The sequence below is a fragment of the Perognathus longimembris genome, chromosome 3, assembly GCF_023159225.1.
Source record: "Perognathus longimembris pacificus isolate PPM17 chromosome 3, ASM2315922v1, whole genome shotgun sequence".
In the NCBI taxonomy this organism is placed as follows: domain Eukaryota; kingdom Metazoa; phylum Chordata; class Mammalia; order Rodentia; family Heteromyidae; genus Perognathus; species Perognathus longimembris.
The window spans coordinates 85225104-85247394 of record NC_063163.1 but is presented as its reverse complement, the minus strand read 5'-3'; the positions used below and the strand labels follow the sequence as shown (position 1 = coordinate 85247394).

The window sequence follows — 22291 nt, the reverse complement described above, 5'->3', positions numbered from 1 at the left end:
TTTTCCTGGGCTTTAGCTGCAGGTCTGTGATAGACTGGGAACATTTATTCTTAATTCTCCATCTTTTTCCTGTATTAAATTGAATGCCCATGTCTGTGTTTCGTGTGTCCATGCATCCTGAAGGTATTTGAACTCAACCCCCCCCCACCTCCCCCTCCGCCCCCCCCCCCCCCCCCCCCCCCCCCCCGTCAGAGCTGAGGACCAAACTCAGGGCCTTGTACTTGCCAGCAGTCTCTCCCAGTGAGCTAAATCCCCAACCCCCCAAGGAAGGCCTCTCTAGCTTTTTTCACTCAGGACCACACTCCAGACACATCTTCATTTCTAGCTTTTCACTGGTTAATGTCTCTGATTTTGTGTGTGTATGTGCTGATTTTTCTTTGTGTCTGAACTCAAGAGTTTGGGCACTGTCTCTGAGGTTTTGTGCTCAAGGGTAGCCCTCTAGAACTTTGAGCCACAGCTCCACTTCTGGCCTTTTTGGCTGATTAAATCTTAAGGACTTGCCTGCCTGAGCTGGCTTTGAACCATGGTCCCTGAGTACATAGGATCAAAGGTGTGAGCCACTGGCACCCATCTTTCTAAGCTTTTTATTGTAGGATGTTGGGCTGAAGTGTTCCTTTAAAACTTATGTCTACAGGGATGGGAATTTGGCCTAGTGGTAGAGTGCTTTCCTTGTGTACATGAAGCCCTGGGTTCGATTCCTCAGCACCACATATATAGGAAAAGCCAGAAGGGGCGCTGTGGCTCAAGGGGTAGAGTGCTAGCCTTGAGCAAAAAGAAACCAGGAACAGTGCTCAGGCTTTGAGTCCCAAGCCCCAGCATTGGCAAAAAAACCCCAAAAACCAAAACCAAAACGGCAAAAAATCATGTCTACATAAGTTCTGAATTTATGAACGTGACCTTACTAGAGGATAGAACCAGATGCAGTGGCACACCTCTTACATTATAGCACCAGGAGTCAGAAAAGACTGCAAGCCTGTGCTTGCAGAGTAAACACTGGAGTGATGCTTTGAACTGGCCCCTCACACCCAGTATCTGGTTTTCCAAAAAGGGAGAAATATTTTAATTCTTGCCATGCTGTGGAATTAATCTAGATCATGAGCAAGTGCTTTACTTATTGACCAGGAGCCAGAAATTTACCTTTTCAAATAGTTATGAGTTATGTAATGGGCCTTCCAGATCATGAAATTGGAGGGGGAACAAAGCAAGACATTGCCTCTAAAAAAGTTTATTATAGATGAATACAACTAACTTTTGGTGAGATGGGAGTCTTTCTTAGGGTCCAAACCTGGATTTGAAATTAGTGCCAGCCACTCTCACTCATTGGTTAGCAGTCCCTCAGCTGTGCTATACTGCCAACCCTGAGATGGAGTATTGTGGACATTTTTGTGTCAGTACTGGGACTGAGCCACTTAAGGGTACACCTCTACTCCCAGCTTTTTGCTGGCCAATACAACTCTGAAACTTTCCTGTCCTGGATGGATTGAAACCATGACCAAGGGATCTCAGCCACCTGAGTGAACAGCTAAGATTACAGCAGGAGCCAGGCTTTCCTGCACAGGCTAGCCTATAGTGCAAACCTCCCAACTCTGCCTCTCATTGCTTCAGGATCTAGCACAGGTCGCCACACCTAGGCACCAATGGAAACAGTCTTTTCTGCCCAGGCTAGGCTTGAAACTGCGACCCTTCCCAGTTTCAAGTAGCTAGGATCAGTCATAAACCACTTGGCACCTGGGTGAAAATAAGCAGGCCTGGGACACTGTACACAGCCTAAGCTGGCTTGAACCCAGTCCTTTGATCATTAACATTTCAGTAACCCCTTTTCTAAGCAAAACCAAAAAGAAAGCCAAAGAAAATAAACAAGAACACAAACAAAACTTATAAATGATTTAATTAGGCTCTTAGTAAGTTTAGAACACTATTTTATGAGGATAAATCCCATTTGTTAGAGCAAAAAGAGATCTCATGTAGCCTTGGAGTTGAGGAACAGCTTTGATTTTGGGTAGAATTTGTGAGTCCACTGCTTTCTGATCAACCTTGCGCTGCTCTGTAACCTCGTATTTCTAAAGAGAAAATGAAACAATTAGCACAGAAAATACTACACAATTCCCTTTTGGGGTATATTACAGAAAACAGTAAGCAGTTAAGGCAGCCTTGCCAACTCTTACACTGGAGCTGTGAAAGACCATGTCTTTGTACAATGAAAGTAATGGCTTGTTTCTTCTTAATTGTGTCAATGACAGATAAGGGCATCCCTAGAGTCCCCAAAAGCTTTGTAACTAAGTTTTAGCTCAGTAGTAAAAACTAAAGGACTCTACCCTCACCATCATAAGGACCTGTGCCACAGCAGAAGGCAGGTGACAAAAAACGCACCTCTTTTTCTGTGTCGAAGATCTCGCCCTCCTGGTGTCTGGGCTTCCGCAGCTTCTTCTTCTTGAAGTACTCATCGGTGAGGTGCTTGGGGATCTTCACCTTGCTGATATCAATTTTTGTGGAGGTGGCAATAACAAACTTCTGATGTGTTCTACGCAGAGGAACACGATTGAGGGACAGAGGTCCTGAGAAAGAAGGTAGTGAGGTAAGAAAAACGCTTCACAATAGTTGAGCAGGCAAAGCCTGATGTGGGAGAACCCAGACATTCCAGGTACCCAAGATCTCCAGTATGTTCAGGGGTCTTTCCCTCTTTAGTACTTCCAAGTGACCCAAGGCTGGTCAAAATCAGAGGTCCCTAATCAACTGCACCCTGATACACACAACCCTGTCCACAATGTTTGCCTGGAAAGAACAATTCACTTCTCATTAGTTAAAAAACGTCATCGGGATGCCAATGACAGCTCAAATGCAAGTTTACACAGGACTATTTCCTCAAAGCCAACAGCCCACCATTCCATACAGTACTAACAGTTTATTTGACATGTTGCCACAGAAAGCCCAATACCTGCCTACATTTAGCCCACAAATCCACACAGTAATGCGTCACATCTCACACCTTAGTAATAGCAAACTCCTACGCAGGTGGAGCAACTGTATATACAAAGCTACAAGCTTTTAAAAGCTGAACTTCAGAGCACATAAAAACCATAGGGCTAGCCAATGTTGGTTCAGACCTGTAATCCTAGCTACTCAGGAGGCTGAGATCTAAGGACCCAGGTTCAAAGTCAGTCCAGAGAGAAAAGCCTGTGAGATTCCTATCTCTAATATCTGGAAGTAGAGCTGTGGCTCAAGTAGTAGTGTAATAGCCCTGAGCAAAAAAAGCTCAAAGGCATCACCCAGGTCCTAAGTTAAACCCCAATTGGCCAGTATATCTGTATAGGATAGCACCTGGATTTTCTTACCAGTCACAAGTAGTAAGCCACTGCCCAGCTGCTTCAAGAAAACCACTCTCTGAAAGCCAAACAAAACAGTTTTCTGCAATTAAAAACTGACTTCTGTATTAATTAAACCATAGCCATAAAAATATATGTACATGGCTCAGGTCAGGGAGTAGCCACAACAGGACCCCAAACTAAATTGAATAGGTGTCCTGCAAGTGAACTTGGCACCATTTGCACAATATAAACAGTAAGCAATTACTACATACCACAAACTTGCCGTAGGAAACGGGAACCTAATTTTTGTTTACACCAGATGAAATACAATGACGAACGAATGGTGTGTGGACAACAAGCATGTCAATGCTAAAATGCTTGGCCACAGAGTGGACGGAACCCAGGAATTCCATCAAGCCCACTGGCACTGCCCCTCCAGCTAGGGCAGCGTGCTCACCTTGCCTCTGTGGCGCCCAGTGAGGATGATGAGGATGGTCCCTGGAGTGATGCTGCCTCGCAGCCTTCGCACATGCTGACTAAAGGGCTTCTTGCCATGGCTCAGCAGCTTCCGAGGCACATCTTCAGTGGGGTAGTATCTTGGCTGGAAAGAATACATGATTTCAAATTACTTAAGTGCATAGGACCTTTGGTAACAGTCCACAACTGATCTGAAACGCCAATGCTCTATCTTCCTCTTCTAGTTTCCCCAGTAGATTTTTTCCTGTTTTTCTGGCCAGTCCTGGGGCTTGGGACTCAGGGCCTGAGCACTGTCCCTGGCTTGATTTTTGCTCAAGGCTAGCACTCTACCACTTGAGCCACAGTACCACTTCTGGCTTTTTTCTATATATGTGGTACTGGGGAATCAAACCCAGGTCTTCATGTATGAGGCAAGCACTCTACCACTAGGCCACATGCCCAGCCCCCTCCCCAGTAGATTTTATATTTAGATCATTACTGCTCTGCACCTTCCATGTGATGTGTAAAGCAGGATGGAACTCACTGAGCTGAGGATTCAGAGTGGCAATAAAGTTACTTCTGTGAACTTGGGGTAAAGCTAAACTTCATGACAACTACTCCCACACAAGCCTTTTCTTGTTGCCAACTTTGAATGTAGTCCAGGCAAGGGTGGCTCATGCATAGCTACTCAGGAGGCTGAGATCTGAGGATTATGGTTCAAAACAGGAAGTAAAGTCCTTGAGACTTATCAGCAATTACCAATTAAGTACACATACAATGGAGATAAAGCTTGGTTTCCAACTAAAGCAGGCTGGAGGCATGGCTCAAGTGGTAAAGCACCTGAATAGGAAGTGCCAAGCTAAGAAAATCAAATATGTCATATCCCTAACACTACAACTCATCCTCACAAAAACATGCCTCCCTATGCCTTACTCATTTTGTTCAAAGGAAAACAAATCTCTCAAAACTGGATTTTAGAATTGTCAATCCACTTACTGGAAAATAACACACCAAACACATTACTAGGACTAGCAAAATAAAATACAACACTATCTCCCCAGTCCCTTGGCAGTGCAGGAGACTGGGCATACCTAGTAAAACCAGTGGTCTAATAATAACCATATCACCATATCAAGTCTTACCATTTTTCGAAGCTTAACCACCCGGGTACCTCCGTTCTTGTCACCACCAACTGGTTTTGTGACAGTAGCAAGAACTTTCTCCTTCTTTTTCTTTTCAACCTACAAGGACAAAGGCATCAAAAAGGTCAGAACCAGACAATTAAGGTTCAGGTGTTAAAGGCCAGCGATTTCTTTCCCTTCCTTACCTTAGACTTAGCAGCCGAGTACTTCCTCTTGTACATGGCTTTTCTGGAATACATAGCAGACCGCGAGTATCTGCCAATTCCTCTGACCAGGACCGGGTTTCGGCTGCAGTGGGGAGTCCCTTTCCTGGGCTTTTTTTTGGACTTGGACTTAGGGGCAGCCTTCTTCACCTTGCCATCGGCACCAGCCTTCTTGGCTTTAGGTTTCTTCTCCTTAGTGTCCGGCTTCTCAGCCTTTTCACCCGCCATCTATCGATATTAAAAGTTAAAAAAAAAAAGCCGCTCATCAATCAGCCCACAACAAAGCCAATTCTAAATTGAACTACAGAGAGGGCCTAGGTTCTCCAAGTATTCCCCCCAACCTCTAAGGCATACCTTTCTTCCAAATTCTACCCTTAAACCTCATGCAGCTAACACGCTATCATCTTCTGACACTTGAGGATTTTGCTACTTTGCAGCCGAAAGTCCTCAAGTCATTACTGTCCGTTTTGTGGATCAGGAAAAACTTAACACACCGGGCCCAGCATAAAGCCAGCGGCTCCAGGGGAAGCCCAGGGGGGCGTAAAGGAGGTTTTGGCCGAGGCCGCAGGCTCCAACGTGGCTGAGGCCAACTCGGAGGCAAACTCGGGAACCTCAGCCAGGGCTCAGAAGCGCGCGTGGTCGCGCGGTCGCTCTCGTCACAAGCGTAGCTCGCTACGGCACCCCGCAGGGGCCTCGTCTCCCTGGTCCAAGGCGACAACCGGCCGGGGCCTTGTCCGCTCCCCACCCACCCTCCTTCGCTCCCCTCCAACCCGAGAGAAAGAAATAAAAAGTCCGGGGAGGCCTCTAAGTTGAATGTGGGCACGTTCGGCCGTTGTAGGTGTCAAATTAGTATCCTCCGGTCTCAGATGGCGAAGGATTGGGGGAGTCCTGAAATTCAGTCTTGCAGAGGCGGCAGCCATTCTTACCTTGCAAGACGGGAAAGAGAACTAGGTTCCCGGCTTCCGGTCTATAAGTGATGACGGGAGGTGTCTATTGAACTTCCTTCCGGGATGGAGCATCATGGGAAATGTAGTTTTCCCTTCAACATGAAGTTGTAATTCCTGAAATTGGAACTGTTTTCGTTGGCCCAGCGCTGGTGGCTTCTATCGGAATCCCAGTGACTCTGGAGGCTGAGATCCGAATATCAGGGTTCAATTCAGGCTGGGCTGGAAATGGAGTTGTGGCTCAAGTGGTAAAGACTTAGGTTTGAGTTAAAAAGCTAACGGGGGGTGGGAATATGGCCTAGTGGCAAGAGTGCTTGCCTCCTACACATGAAGCTCTTGGTTCGATTCCCCAGCACCACATATATGGAAAACGGCCAGAAGTGGCGCTGTGGGAGCAAAAAGAAGCCAGGGACAGTGCTCAGGCCCTGAGTCCAAGGCCCAGGACTGGCCAAAAAACAAGCTAACGGAGGCCGGGTGCCGGTGGCTCATGCCTGTAATCCTAGCTGCCCTAGAGGCTGAGATCTGAGGATGGGAGTTTAAAGCTTTCCTGGGCAGGAAAGTCCATAAGACTATTATCACCAGTTAATCACCAGAAAACAGGAAGTGGCGCTGTGGCTCAAGTGATAGAGTGCTAGCTGAAGAGCTCAAGGACAGTGCCCAGGCCTAGGGTTCAAGCCCAGCAACAGACACGAAAGAATAAAAAATTAAAAAAAAATTTTTTTAAAGCTAAGTGAGGGGCCAGGAATATGGCTTAGTGGGTAGCGTGCCTGCCTTGCATGCATGAAGCCCTGGGTTCAATTCCTCAGCACCACATAAACAGAAAAGGCTGGAATGGCACTGTGGCTCAAGTGGTAGAGTGCCAGCCTTGAGCAAAAAGAAGCCAGGGACAGTGCCCAGGCCCTGAGTTCAAACCTCAGAACTGGGAGAAAAGCTAAGTTGAGTTCAAACCCTAATACAGGCAAAAAGAGCCTGTTTGAATCTAGCCTGGACTGCAAAGTATGACCTTGTGTAAAAATAAATCACTAGCTTGCTTTTTACGTATTCATTTATTTGCCAGTCCTGGGGCTTGAACTCAGAGCTTGAGCACTGTCCCTGAGCCTCTCTGTGCTCACGGCTACAGTTCTACTACTTGAGCCACAGCACCACTTTCTGCTTTTTCTGTTTAGGTGATACTGAGTTGTCAAACTGACGGCTTCATGCATGCTAGGTAAGCACTCTACAGCTAGGCCACATTCCCAGCCCCTTGCTTTTGCTTTTAATTACATTTTACCTTTTTGTTTTGTTTTGTTTTAATACTTGGGGCTGTACTCTGGGCCTGGATGCTGCCCTTGAATTTTTTTATTTTTTATTTTTTTTTGCTCAAGGCTAGTACTCTACCTACCACTTAAGTCGCAGCTCCGTGTGTGTGTGTGTGTGTGTGTGTGTGTGCGTATGATTATTGGAGATAAAATCACACTGACTTTCCTGCCCAAGCCAACTTCAAGCTGCAATCCTCAGATCTCAGCCTCTTGAGTAGCTAGGATTATAGGAGTAGTAGGACTATAGGCATGACCCACCAGCACTGGCCTCCTATGAAACTCTTTATTACCAAAACCAGCAAAAAGCATCACTGTTGGGTTGGCTCAAGTGATAGCATACCAGACTAGAGAAAAAGATGGCGAGGCCCTAAGTTGAAGCCCCAGTACTAGCACAACAAAAAAAAAAAAACACCCCACAAAACTATATTCACCAAATCATTATTATAGGTAAGTGTTGGCATAGGAAGATTTTACACACACACACACACACACACACACACACACACATAAAGTGACATGAAAAGGAAATTGTATTGCTTTTGAAGTTGAGAAATACAAAATAAATATCTTTAAATGAGTATCTGTTGAAATTGCTAAAAGCCAGGGGCCAGGCTATACATACAGATGAAGATGACTGTGTCTTAAAAGGAGCTCTTAATCTAAGGGAAGAGACAGAAGACTCAGCCATCTGACACTGAAATGTGTTAGGTGTTGATAGAAGAATGAGCAAGCAACTCAAGAACATAGGAAGGGGCCTCTGGTTTATTTTGAGAAAGTGGTCAAAGGGTGTGGTGCAGAAAGGCACCGGCTACTTGTGTTGGAGCTGAATCTTGTATGACATTTAGTTGTGTGTGTGTGTGTGTGTGTGTGTGTGTGTGTGTTTTTCCTGTCGGTCCTGGGGCTGGAATTTAGGGCCTAGGTGCTGTCTTGGAGCTGTTCAGCTCAAAGGCTAGCTCTCTACCACTTGAGCCACAGAGCTACTTCTTGTTTTCTGGTGTTCAATGGAGATAAGAGTTTCACAGACCTTCCTGCCTGGGCTGGCTTTGAATTTTGATCCTCAAATCTCAGCTTCCTGAGTAGCTAGGTATGAGCCATCAGTGCTTGGCTGACATTTAGTTTTGTTTGTTTTGTTTTTGTTGCCAGTCCTAGGGCGTGGACTCAGGGCCTGAGCACTGTCCCTGGCTTCTTTTTGCTCAAGGCTAGCACTCTGCCACTTGAGCCACAGCGCCACTTCTGGCTTTTATCTATAAATGTGGTGCTGAGGAATCGAACCCAGGGTTTCATGTATACGAGACGAGCACTTTACCACTAGGCCATATTCCCAGCCCCTGACATTTAGTTCTATAGACAGAAAAACGTTTGAAAAACATAATCCTAAAGAGCTAAATTTTGTATAGTAGAGATTCAGGAAACAGGAAAAAGCCTTTGGAAACTGCTAGATGAGGGTGTTGTCAAGGGTCAAGTCTAGAAGAACCTCATGAGTGAATGGAGGATTTCAAATGAATGCTAAAGTATTTGAACCTGCTTCATAGATAATGGGAATGACAAGGTTAGATTTGTACAGAATATAGTATAGGAAAGTCTGGGAGGGCAATGAGGGTCTGCATTCAAAGACTTTATAGTTTACTTTGGGAAAGACGCAAATGAGCTAGGTGCTGGTGGCTCATACCTGAAATCCAAGGTACTTGGAGGCTGAGTCCTAGAGGATACTGTTTCCAAGCCAGAAAGGCAAAAGAGTCTGCCTTCTCCAATTACCCAGGAAAACATGGGACTAGAGGCGTGACTCAGTGGTAGTACCAGCTGTGAACAAGGAAGCCCAGAGAAGCAAAGCACTGAATGATGGTTAATGTCCATAATCCTAGCTATTCAAGAGGCTGAGATCTGAGGGTCAGTTTGAAGCCAGCCTGGGCAGGAAAGTCCATGAGACTCTTATCTCTAATTAACCACCAAAAAGCCAGAAGTGGAGCTGTGATTCAAGTGTAGAGCACCAGTCTTCAGTAAACAAACTACAGGAGTGTGCCTAGGCCCTGGGTTCATGCAAATATGAAGATGTGGGATGGGAATATGGCCTAGTGGTAAAGTGCTCGCCTTGTAGAAGCCCTGGTTTTGATTCCTTACCACCACCTATATATATAGAAAAAGCCGGAAGTGTCGCTGTGGCTCAAGTGGCAGAGTGCTAGTAGCCTTGTGCAAAAAGAAGCCAGGGACAGTGCTCAGGTCCTGAGTTCAAGCCCCAGGACTGGCAACAAAAACAAAAAAAATAAAGCAAATATGAAGATGTGTGTGTGTGTGCATGCACACATACATATGATTTAGGCATAAGTGTACACAAATGCTGCATAGAGATATAAAGGACCATAAATAAAAGAAAAGGGGCTGGGAATATGGCCTAGTGTTAAAGTGGTCGCCTAGTATACATGAAGCCCTGGGTTTGATTCCTTACCACCACGTATATATAGAAAAAGCCGGAAGTGGCACTGTGGCTCAAGTGGTAGAGTGCTAGCCTTGAGCAAAAAGAAGCCAGGGACAGTGCTCAGGCCCTGAGTTCAAGCCCCAGGACTGGAAAAAAAGAAAAAAAAGAAAAACTTGGGTGTGAGATATAAAAGGCTCTGAAGAAAAGCCAATTCTAGTGTGTTTTTTTTCATGCCCGTAGTCTAGCCACTCAGGAGCTGAGATCCAAAAGATCGTGATTCAAGGCCAGCTTAGGCAAGGAGTTAATGAGACACCTCCTCATCTCAACAGGAAGAGCTGGGTGCAGTAGCACATAACTCCATACATAGGAGACTGCAGGTCTCCCAACGGCAACGTGAAATTCTCAAAAATAACCACACCAAGAAGATTTAGAGGAATGTCTCGAGTGGTTTTTCTTTCTTGGTGGGGGTGGGGTGGGGCGGGGGTTGCTCTCCGTTATAACCCTATTGTGTAAAACAGTGCCTCACAAGTAGAAAACGCAACTAAAACGTTTACTACATTATTACATTTACTACACAGGCCTACGGATAGAATTACTATTTTAATTTTCACAGGCATTAAAGAAGGGGGAACCCGAGGCTCAGAAAAGTACGCAACTCTCCCGAGGTCACACAATTACAAAGTAGCCCAGGGCCTGTGAGATGTGAGAGCTACGGAGCTCAACTTGGCTGTGAGCGTGGGGAAGGAAATGCAGCGGGTGGCGGGGCTGCGATCGAGCGCAGGCCACCACCCCGCAGCCCATGCTTAACGGAGGAAGTCGCCGGGTTTGGGGAATGGGTGACGGTAGCGACTCCACAAACCCCCATCCCGGTCAGCGGGACCGGCGGAACCAGCCATCCCGAGCCCCGGCAGACGGGAAGCAGGAAGTGGTGGCGGGTGTCGCGCGAGGTGACGTCACGGGGGCGCCGCCGCCGAGGGGCGGGGGAGGAGGAGGAGAGGAGGAGGAGCGAGCCGGGTTTGGGGGGCGGCTGCACAGTCTGGGATCCCCCGGGCCTGGAGGGGGGTCTGCGCGCGGCCGGCCGGCTCTGCCACCCCCCGCAACGTCTCCCCCTGTCCGGTCCCTAGCCGGCCTCCTTTCGGGCCAGCCTGATGTGACGGGGCCCAGCGGAGCCTGAGCGAGGAGCGGGCCCGCCGCGGAGCCGGAGGGCGGGAGGAACATGACATCGCGGAGGTGAGGAGCCCCGAGGGGCCCGGCGGGGCCTCGGCCCGGCCCGCGGCGCCTCCGTCCGGCCCCTCCCGGAGGGGGCGCCGGGCCGGGCTCCGGGCTCAGTCCCGGGTATGTGTGTGTGGTGGTGGGGGGCTCGGGCTCCCCCACCCCCGTTCTCGGCCTCCTGGCCTCGGGCGGGGGGGGCGGCCTGGCCCTCCGCGCCCCCTCCCCGCGGGTCCCCATTCATTTCCTGCCTCCCCGAGTTCCGGCTCCCGCGGTCCCGGGGACTCCGGTCGGGACGCTGGGGGCAGGTAGGGACGCCCCGGGGGCCGCGGACGCCGGCGGCCCGGCCTGGCGCCGCATTCCTGACCCATTGCCTCATGAGAATTGCCTCATGGAGATTCCGAAATAAACCCGTTCGCTCCGTGGGTCGCCGGCCGGGGCCCCGGCCCGCAGATCTGCCAGCCGCCCCGGGCACCCCTTGCCCCCGCCCGCTGCCCTGCATTTGGGACTTCACTCAGGACCCCCGAATGCCCCCTTTGCACGTCCTTTTCCTCCCTGCTCCTCACGTGCCAGAAATGGAAAAACTGACGGTATCTGCAGCCACTACGAGTATTTCCTTCCTCCGTCGTCTTCGCTTCGGGAGGAGGGAGGGAAGGGATCTTTATCTAGTTACTCTTTCGCTACAACCTCCTAAGACAGGTAACTAACGACCAACGTTCTGGTTTTACGGCTGTGGAAACTGAGGCTTTGAAAGTGAGATGCTGATTGAGCGGCGTCCAGAGAAGCTTTGGAAGTCCAAGACATTCACACTATTCATAACTAATGTGTAACCCTCACAACATTCCTATGAGGCCTACTCTCCCACTCTAAAGATGAGCAAACTGAGGTTTAGAAGTTAAACTTGCCTTACATCACTCAGCCTAATAAGTGGTAGAGCCAGCATCCCCAATGCTAATTACCATTTTGCCATTATTATTTTGTAACTATTGCTAATCGTTTGCAAGCTGTAACTTTGTTGCTAAATACTGGTATGTTGGGGCTGGGAATATGGCCTAGTGGTAGAGTGCTTGCCTCGTGTACATGAAGCCCTGGGTTCAATTCTTCAGCACCACATATATAGAAAAAGCCAAAAATGGCCTTGTGGTTCACGTGGTAGAGTGCTAGCCTTCAGCGAAAAGAAGCCAGGGCTGCTTCTTTTTCAAATCCCAGGACTGGCAAAAATAAATAAATAAATAAATAAATAAATAAATAAATAAATATATGCGGGCACGACCTTTGGTTTGATGCTGCTATTTTGTATCAACACTCACACAGAAGGTCCATTGTCTTTTTTTTTTTTTTTTTTTAAGGGGGGGAGGCGGTTGGTACTGAGGTTTGCACTCAGAGCTTCCTGCTTACTTTCAGATGCTCCACCACTTGAGCCCTTTCTGCTGTGGTTGTTTTGAGATAGGGTCTCACATTTACTTTTCCTCTGTAGCCAGGCTGACAAGCCGGCGCTATGATGCCCAACTTTCTTGCGTTGAAGTGTGTGTGTGTGTGTGTGTGTGTGTGTGTGTGTGTGTGTGTGTGTGTGGTGAACTTTTGTGTCTGGGCGGGCCTGGAACCATTATCCTCCCTATCCCAGCCTCAGAATAGCTGGGAGTCAGGCACACATCACCTCGCCCAGCCCCATTGTTTATTCTTTTCCATAATGTCCAGTTTACAGTTACTGCTGTAGACATTTGAACAGGCTGTTGGGGGCTATGTTAATAAGACACTTTTCAGAATATTAGGAGTGTCTCAAAACACCAGCATTGTACTCACTCAAGGATCTGGAACAAAAAAAAGGGATGAAAAAAAAATTGAGAAGTCTTTGGAAGTGAGTGACTTGGACAGGTCTCTTGGCAAGTGCTTGCAGATCGGGGTAATATATAGCTGTATTTCAACAGAACAGTGTATGGCCTCAAATGCTCAAATTCTTTAGGGAGCTTTTAAATAAAACAGTTGTCTATTCTTTAATCTGTCAAATAGTCATTGAGCCTTTTGTTCCGTGTGTCTGCTCTTCCAGACAAGTAAGGATCTGCTGCTTTCAACGACAAAAAGACAGGCTGGGGGTGGGGAAAGGGGCTGAGTACTAATAGACAGAGACATTGTCCAGCTTGTTAGTTTAGAAGCTGGGATAGAAGTTAGTTTAGAAGTGTGGGCATAGCCAGAGCAGCAAGTGGTGATGATGAAGCTTGGAGTGGAGTAATCCCTTCTGCCCTCCATGGAAGAATATAGCCTACACTCACCAGTTAAAAGAAAAGAAGTGTGTGTCACCTAGAAAGCCAGGTTATGGAACATAATATGTAATGGGAGATTATGTATTTTTAGGTTGTGAACTTTTATTGTTTGTGTCTTTTTCTTTTCTTTCTTTGAACAGAATTTTTTTGATATGTAGTTTAGCGTGGCCTTGAACTTATGATTTTCCAACCTTGGTCTCCTGAGTACTGGTGTTACAGGTAGAGTTAGTTTTTGTTTGGTTTTTTGCCAGTCCTGGGCTTGCTTGAACTCAGGGCCTGAGCACTGTCCCTGGCTTCTTTTTTTTTTTTTTTTTGCCAGTCCTGGGCTTTGGACTCAGCGCCTGAGCACTGTCCCCCTCTTTTTGCTCAAGGCTAGCACTCTGTCACTTGAGCCACAGCGCCATATGTGGTGCTTGGGAATCGAACCCAGGGCTTCATACATACAAGACAAACACTCTTGCCACTAGGCCATATTCCCAGCCACCCCTGGCTTCTTTTTGCTCAAAGCTAGCACTCTGCCACTTGAGCCACAGCGCCACTTCCAGCTTTTATCTATATAGTGTTGCTGAGGAATAGAACCCAGGGCTTCATGTATATGAGACAAACTCTTTACTACTAGGCCATATTCCCAGCGCCAGGACTGGCATTTTTTTTTTAATAAGCTTTATTGAGATACAAATGATGTATAATAAATTGCATATATTTTTACAGTTTGACATGTGTGCAGTTGGGAAACCATTACCACTGGAGATAATGAAATATTATCAAACTCATCCCTTGTGAGGTTTCCTGGTGTCTTTTATAATCTCTCCTTTTTCAGGCAGTTACTGTTCTGCTTTCTTTTACTATACATTGGCTTGCAATTTCTAGAATTTCATGTACATAGAGCTAGACCTGTATCCCCCCACTTCTTTGGTCTAGCTTTTTTTTTTTTTCCAGTCCTGGGGCTAGGACACAGGGCCTGAGCACTATCTCTGGCTTCTTTTTGCTCAAGACTAGCACTCTGCCACTTGAGCCACAGTGCCACTCCTGGCCGTTTTCTGTATATGTGGTGCTGGACAATTGAACCCAGGGCTTCATGTATACGAGACAAGCACTCTTTTTCACTAGGCCATATCCCCAGTCCTTTTTTTTTTTTAGATGCCAATACTCAGTGAGGGCCTGAGTGCTATCCTTTATTATTTTTATTGTTGTGAAAATGGAGGAGAACAGAAAAGGAATAGGCCGGACTCGATCATCAACAGGCAAGGACTGTTTCTTGAGTAACAGCAAGGGGCACGAACCTTCCCGCCAGATTGGAGGTTGTGTGAGGCAGTGAATTTGGGACCAGGCTTTGTTTATTTGTTTTGTTTTTGTTGCCAGTCCTTGGGCATAGACTCAGGGCCTGAGCACTGTCCCTGGCTTCTTTTTGTTCAAGGCTAGCACTCTACCACTTGAGCCACAGCGCCACCTCTGGCTTTTATCTGCATATGTGGTGCTGAGGAATCGAACCCAGAGCTTCATGTATACGAGGCGAGCACTCTACCACTAAGCCATATTCCCAGCCCCGGGACCAGGCTTATATGGGGTGAGCAAGGAGGCAGGTTATTAAAAGTGCCACTAGGTCTAGGAAGTTGGGGCTTTTCCATTTGGCCCACCAAGGGTTGTTTACAGCTGGGCCTAGGTGAGATGTCCTGTCTGCATATCAAAGCAGGTTCCCATATTGAGGTTTTGCCTGGTGTCTATATGGGCCTGAGGCAATGGGGGGTCAATCCAATAATAATAACTATTATTATTATTATTATTGCCAGTCCTGATGCTTGAACTCAGGGCCTGGGCACTGTCCTTGAGCTTCTCTTGCTCAAGGCTGCACTCTACCTCTTGAGCCACAGCACTACCTCCAGCTCCTTCTGTGTATGTAGTGCTGAGGAATTGAACCCAGGGCTTCATGCACACTAGGCAAGCACTCTGCCACTAAGCCACATTCTCAGCCCCATCCTTTAGCTTTTTCACTCAAGGCTGGTACTTGATCACTTGAGCTATGACTCTACTTTGGGCTTTTTGGTGGTTAATTGGAGATAATGATTCTCAAATGTAAGGTTCGCCAGAAAGGAAACCCGCCACATGGTTCAGGCAGAACGGAGTTTATTGGTGGGAAAGCAAACTGCCAGCCCACACAAGATGGGGGTGTAGGGAGACAGAGGGGAAGGAAGAAGGGAAAAAGAGAGAAAAGAGCAAGAGAGAGTAAGAGAAAAAAGGAAAGAGCAGGGACTAGTGTTGAGCCAGATCATATAGGGAAAGGTGGGAGATATGGCCAGGTGGATTGGATGTGACCTCAGAGAACGGGGAGGTAACTGCCTCCAGATGTGCCGCTTACCTAGGTAACTCAGGTACTAGGCACAGACTTAAACAGGTGGGAGGCATCTGCATGGAGCCCTCCTGGGGGTGGACCTTACAAGAAGCTTTTCCTGCTCAGGCTGGCTTCAAACCATGATCCTCAGATCTCAGCCTCTTAAATAGCTAGGATTACACACTTGAGTCACTTGTGCTCAGCTTGGTCTAACTTTTAAGTTCAGCATATTTGTGCTGGGATCCATCCCTGGGGTGGGTGAGGGTAGGGAGGTGTTAGGCGGTTCATTCATTTCTACATGATAGAAGCTCTGGATGTTTGTGTGTAGGTGTTTGCATGGACGTGATTTATTTCTCTGTCAGTACTTACAAGTGGATTAGTATGCATTTAGCAAGCATTTAGCTTTTTCAGAAATTGCACCCCCTACGCCCCACCCCCATTTCTAAAGTATCATTCTTCCCTGCAGTCTGTGAGAGTTTCTCTGTGTACTTCCTTGCCAAAACTTGGTTTAGTTAGATTTCTTTGTTTTTGTCAGATTTCTTTGTTTTTCACCTATTCTAGTGGTTTTGTTGTGGGATTCCATTGCAGTTTTATTTTATATTTTCCTTAATCACTAATAGTGGTGATTATCTTTCCAGATGTTTGTTTGCCACTTGTATACTTTCTTAGATAGTGTGCCTGCTCAAATCTTTTGTCTGTACTCATTTAGTTGTTTATTTTCTTACTACAGAGGTTTGAGAGTTCCATGTGGGCTCTTCTTTCATCTTTTTTTTTTTTTTTTTGCTAGTCCTGGGGCTTGAACTCAGGGTCTGAGCACTGTTTCTGGCTTCTTTTGCTCAAGGCTAGCACCTACCTCTTGAGCCACAGCACCACCTCCGGCTCCTTCTGTGTATTTGGTACTGAGGAATCGAACACAGGGTTTCATGCATGCTAGGCAAGCACTCTACTGCTAAGCCACATTCCCAGCCCCTTTTTTAATTTAGTTCAGGCAGTCTTGTAAGTTTTTGTCCTCCTTGTTTCCACCTCCAAAACACTGAGATTTACCATACCTGGCTACTAGTAGTTATGCTGAGGAGTTTGGGTAAGGTCTTTGAGGAGGTCCGAGGAGGTAATCCTGAGCAGATTCTTATTTGACAAGCATTCTAGTGAATTTTGCTTATCACAGTAGTTCCTTTTGGCCTGTTTTTGTTCGTTTGGTACTGGGAATTGAACTCTGGGCCTCTGGTTTGCTAGACTGGTGCTCTACGTGTTGAGCCACACCTCAGCCCTCTGTAAGGTTTGTTATCTTGGAATAGCAGCCAGAGCTGCTCCAGGAGCCTTCTGCTTATGCTTTCTGAGTTTGTGGGATGACTGGTGCAAGCCACCACACCCAACTTTTTTTTTTTTTTTTTTGGCCAGTCCTGGGCCTTGGACTCAGGGCCTGAGCACTGTCCCTGGCTTCTTCCCGCTCAAGGCTAGCACTCCGCCAGTTGAGCCACAGCGCCGCTTCTGGCCCTTTTTCTGTATATGTGGTGCTGGGGAATCGAACCTAGGGCCTCGTGTATCCGAGGCAGGCACTCTTGCCACTAGGCTATCTCCCCAGCCCCCCCAACTTTTTTTTTTCTTTTTTTTTTTTTTTTGGCCAGTCCTGGGCCTTGGACTCAGGGCCTGAGCACTGTCCCTGGCTTCTTTTTGCTCAAGGCTAGCACTCTGCCACTTGAGCCACAGCGCCGCTTCTGGCCGTTTTCTGTATATGTGGTGCTGGGGAATCGAACCTAGGGCCTCGTGTATCCGAGGCAGGCACTCTTGCCACTAGGCTATATCCCCAGCCCCCCCCAACTTTTTAATTGGTTGAGTTTAATGAGATCTTGCTAATCTGCTAGCCTCCAGTTGCCATCCCCCCCAATCTTTGCCTCCTGAGTAGCTGGGATTACAAATATTTCCTTTGGATTCATGCCTATAGGGTTTAGATTTTCATATGTATTCAGTAATTAACACATGAGTATATTCAGTACAGGTTTTGAGATTGTTTCTGTGACTTTCTCTGCCGGTGTTCATCCAAAAGAATTGCGTATGTTGTCCAGTCTTCCTTCAGTGCATGATCCATGCTTCTCACTCACTGTCATCCCTGGAAGAGCGTCGATTTGAGCCTTGAGGACAGACACTTTGTTCTCAGAGTTTTGGCTTATCTGTTGCTGGTCAAGTACATTTTGTCCCAGGCCTTCCCTGGTGGCCATGTTTGTTTATCTCCTGTGGGAGTAAATAAACTCGCCCAGATGAAAAACTGAAAAAGTAAGAGCTCTCTGCCTTTCCAGTGGAAACTGGGTTTTCTTTATTAATGGTGTGTCCTGACATAAGGCCAAGTTTTGGGCCAGTGTTGCTCAAGTTCAGAGGCTGCTGCTAAGATCCCTTACTCTTCTTGTGCCTGGTTAGTGGGGGCCCTGGGAAAGCAGAGCCAGCCCTTGGTAATTGTTACTAGCAGCCCCGAAGGCCCTTTGTTCGGGAGCTACTGAACAATAGGGACAGTGAGCACATCCCTCTTCCCTTTGGGAAACACAGAAGGCCCTTGCCATGTAAGGGCTGGTGCTTTTAAGGAACAGCAGGGCAAATGCTGGGGTTCTGCAGGATCTGTGGGAGTGGTGAACCACAGCAGGATTTGAGATCCCTGCCCTAAAGTGCAGCCCAGTTTTTTGATATGAATTTTTGGAGGGCTGTGTGCATTTAGCAAATATACAGTGCTGTGATCCTTGGTATTGCTGAAATATGAGAAGCTAGGTATCCATGTTTGCAAGGAACATTGAGTTTGCATGGAGACAGACTATTCTATCATGGACTGGGTTTGATAGTTACTAACCAGGCTGAAACCTGAAATTTATTAGTACATAAGATACAGATATACACCTTATACAGTTATATGTTGATGCTTATGTATAAACATGGGAACACACAAAATTGCATTCATTTATTTTTATTTTTATTTATTTATTTATTTTTCTTGCCAGTCCTGGGCCTTGGACTCAGGGCCTGAGCACTGTCCCTGGCTTGTTTTTTGCTCAAGGCTAGCACTCTGCCACTTGAGCCACAGCGCCACTTCTGGCCATTTTCTGTATATGTAGTGCTGGGGAATCGAACCCAGGGCTTCATGTATACGAGGTAAGCGCTCTTGCCACTAGGCTATATCCCCAGCCCTTTATTTTTATTTTTATTTGCCAGTCCTGGGGCCTGAACTCAGGGCCTGGGCGCTGTCCCTGAACTTCTTTTGCTCAAGGCTAGCACTCTACTACTTGAGAGCCACAGCACCACTTCCAGCTTTTTCTGTGTATGGGGTGCTGAGGAATCGAACCCAGGGCTTCATGCATGCTAGACAAGTGCTCTACCACTAGGCCACATTCCCAGCCCCATTTATTTATTCTGAGGATCTCACTGTGTAGGAGGGCCTGCCTTAAACTCAGTATCTTCCTGCTCATTCTTCCCAGTGCTGGATATGCACTGCTACTCCTGGCTCACTGAAGACCAATTATGAGATAGATCACTCAGTGCCAGGCCTTGTGCTAGGTACTGGGTGTTGTGAGTCTTAGGAAATGGCATGTGAGAGTGCCTAGTGGGGGGTTCTTGGAAAGTATAAAGTGCAAAGGAACAAGTGCAGGAGCTCCGAGCCTGAGGAGGTGGCTGTGGTGGGATTTTCTTTTTTGGACTGAGGATGGAACCTATGGCCTCGGTATGTACAGCAAGCAGCACACCCTCTACCACTGAGCTACATTCCCAGCCCTGTGCAGGGATTCTTAAAGTCTTCAGTGTCAAGTGCACCATGGGGAGGAGTGTGGACTGTATTTTAAGATCAGGACAAAACCATAGAAGGATGTGATCAGGGAGTGGCATGAGGTGATGTGTGAGCTGATGGATTTAAAAATATCCTGGTGCTGGGGCAGAGCTGTAGGAGGCAGGAGGGGTTAGGGATGAGAGAGGGCTTTGCAGCAGGGTAGCAGAAGTTTGTGCAGAGCCATTTTGGGAGGCAGTTTTCTTTATTACTTAATCATCAGAGAAGAGTTACTGATCAATGAGAAACCACGAGGAGGCAGTGATTTCTAAAGACATAACTCTGCAACCACTAAAAAGCTGCTTCCATAACTTTTTTTTGTAGCTTCTTTCAGTGTGTATCCCTAATGACTGCTCTTCATAATTTACCCTTTGTGTGTACGCGTGTGCGCGCTCGTGTGAGTATGGGTGTGTGTGCACGTGCGTGCGCACGCTTGCGCCTGCCAGCACTGGAGTTTGAACTCAGGATTTAGTTACTATTCCTTAGTATTTTTTGCCCAAGGCTGCCACTCTACTACTTAAGCCACAGCTCTACTTCTAACTTTTTGGTGGTTAATTGAAGATAAGAGTCTTCAACAGACTTTCCTGTCCAGGCTGGCTTTGAACCATGATCAGATCTCACTCATCCTCCTGAGTAGCTAGGATTATAGGCATGAGCTGCTGGTGTCCAGCAACTTATCCTTTTCCTATAGTATAGTAAGATTTAAATAGAAAGGAGAGGTATCGTCTTATAATCTGTAGAAAGTAACCAAACTATAACATTTTTCTGAATGACAAAGATAGGAATTTTTCTGGAACAGGAGGTAAGAAAGATACAACCACAATCACTTTAAATGTAGGCAAGAAACTGATATTAGATTTTTGGACCCTTAATTTAAGCCCGTTTCTTAGTACAGCAGCTTTGACAAGAAGTTCCTGAAGGTATTGGCTTGTTCCCACACAACACTTGGAGGAGAGAGATATAGAGACAAAACAAAACACTCAGCACCACTGTGTTTGCTTTGGGTTTCAGCAGGGTTTTTAGGAAGCTTCTAGCTTTTGCAGAATCTGTGTTCACCACTCAGTAGCAGCTTTGTTTTTATTTATTTTATGTTTCACAGTGTTGAGGGTAGAATCCAGGGCCTCCTGCATTGCGCCCCCCCCCCCCCCCATTCAGGGATCTAGGGTCTCGTGATTTCTCTGTGAACAGTTTTGGTTGTGGACTCTTTTTTTTGGCCAGTCCTGGGCCTTAGACTCAGGGCCTGAGCACTGTCCCTGGCTTCTTTTTGCTCAAGGCCAGCACTCTGCCACTTGAGCCACAGTGCCACTTCTGGCCATTTTCTGTATATGTGGTGCTGGGGAATTGAACCCAGGGCCTCATGTACACGAGGGAAGCACTCTTGCCACTAGGCCATATCCCCAGTCCCTGGTTGTGGACTCTTGTAGTGTGTCTGTTGTTTCTTCACATTCACTCAGCACTGGGCTCATGTGTGGTGGTTGTTCCTGAAGGCAATTTTAGGACATTGGTTTGAGACTTTTTTTCATTGGTACTGGTGGTGCCCGTGGTGCTGATGGTGCTGATGTATGTATTTCTGTGGAGTGGATGGTACACACTTGGGCCATATTATGATCTGAGGTCTTTAGTCCATCCCCAAACCTCATTACTGACAACAAGCAAACAACAAACATGAAGGAAAGTATAACTTCAGTGACAGACATCTAAAGACCTATGGAAAAGTACTGTTAAGTATGCATGAGAACGGTCTATCCTGTGTGGCATTCATCGGTAAGAACAATAATGATAACAGTTGAAACGAATGTTTATTAAGCCCTTCATCTGTCTAGCCAGTGTGTAAATGCTGGTTACTAAGTTCCCCTCAAAATACCACTCATCTGCCCGCTTTTAATAATAGGATAAGTATAATTATGAGTTGTAAATGAAATAATGCAGTTTATTTAATAAAAGGGTGAAGAGACCACCCTAGCCTTATCTCCTTCCACTGATCATGCTGATGGGTGGGTGTGGTGCTCACTAGACCTCACCTAAGAGGTGAAGCTGCTTCTGCAGTGTCTCTCACACCCAGCATGGAGACAGCAAGCCAGGGCAACAGTGCTGCTGACAGTAGAAGGGCAGATGAATTCTGAGTCCCACCTTCCAAAAAAGTGTCGGAACATAATGTTTGAAAGTTTGAGTTTATTGTTGCTGGTTTTCCTCCCCTCCCTCCCCTCTCTTCCTTCCCTTTCCTTCCTCTTCCCCTTTCCCAGCCATGGGGCTTGAACTCAGGGCCTGAGCACTGTCTCTGAGCTTCTTTTGCTCAAGGCTAGCACTCTACCACTTGAACCACAGTGCCACTTCTGGCTTTTTCTGTTTATGTGGTACTGAGGAATTGAACCCAGGGCTTCATGCATGTTAGGTAAACACTCTACCACTAAGCCACATTCCCAGCCCTCTTACTGGCTTTTTTGAAGGGATATAAAATCTAGAACATGGTCGTGTATGTGTGTGTATATGTGTGTGTGTACACATATTTGACATATGTGCATATATAAATATACATTTGTGTATATATATGTTGTTAAATATACTTAATAGGTATTAAAGCTTAAAACTAGTGTGCTGGGCACTGGTGGACGCTGACCCTTGCAGAGGTATTTGTGGCTTTGGTATGATGGAACTTGCCAGGTTTGTCAGAATAAGCAGAAAGCTCCGTTGCTGTCCATGGGGTCTGCTGATGGGCCGCACCATGTGGTCAGCTTCAGCTGGTTGTTGTGTAAAGAAGAACCTGGGCACCTGCCATTTTAAGTCTACCCTGGCTCCTGAGATGACCAGCACTCTCCTTCACCTGTGGGGGGCACATAGGGAAGGCCCAGAAGAAATGCCCTCAGGGTACTGGCATGGTAACAGTGAAGAAGGGGAGTCCTTCTCCAGACTCATGTTAACTTCAGTTTGGCATTTC

General features: G+C 46.8%; 2 protein-coding genes across 3 annotated transcripts in view; one reads left to right on the top strand and one right to left on the bottom strand.

Annotated features, from left to right (window-relative positions):
* Positions 1 to 1871: 1871 nt before the first annotated feature.
* Rpl6 (ribosomal protein L6) lies at positions 1872 to 5334 on the bottom strand. Its single transcript, XM_048342914.1, has 6 exons — positions 5089 to 5334; positions 4904 to 5002; positions 3763 to 3906; positions 3333 to 3381; positions 2371 to 2555; positions 1872 to 2060 (listed from the first exon to the last, which is right to left on the bottom strand). The coding sequence occupies exons 1-6, from the start codon at positions 5332 to 5334 to the stop codon at positions 1908 to 1910; spliced, it is 876 nt and encodes a 291-aa protein (XP_048198871.1). The 3' UTR covers positions 1872 to 1907.
* A 5414-nt stretch (positions 5335 to 10748) lies between these two features.
* Ptpn11 (protein tyrosine phosphatase non-receptor type 11) overlaps positions 10749 to 22291 on the top strand; it is a 46072-nt gene continuing 34529 nt past the window's right edge. For both annotated transcript variants that reach the window (XM_048342913.1, XM_048342912.1), the window contains exon 1: positions 10749 to 10991. In XM_048342913.1, the coding sequence (XP_048198870.1) occupies positions 10978 to 10991 (14 nt within the window). In that variant the 5' untranslated portion in view covers positions 10749 to 10977. The remainder of the gene's footprint in view (positions 10992 to 22291) is intronic.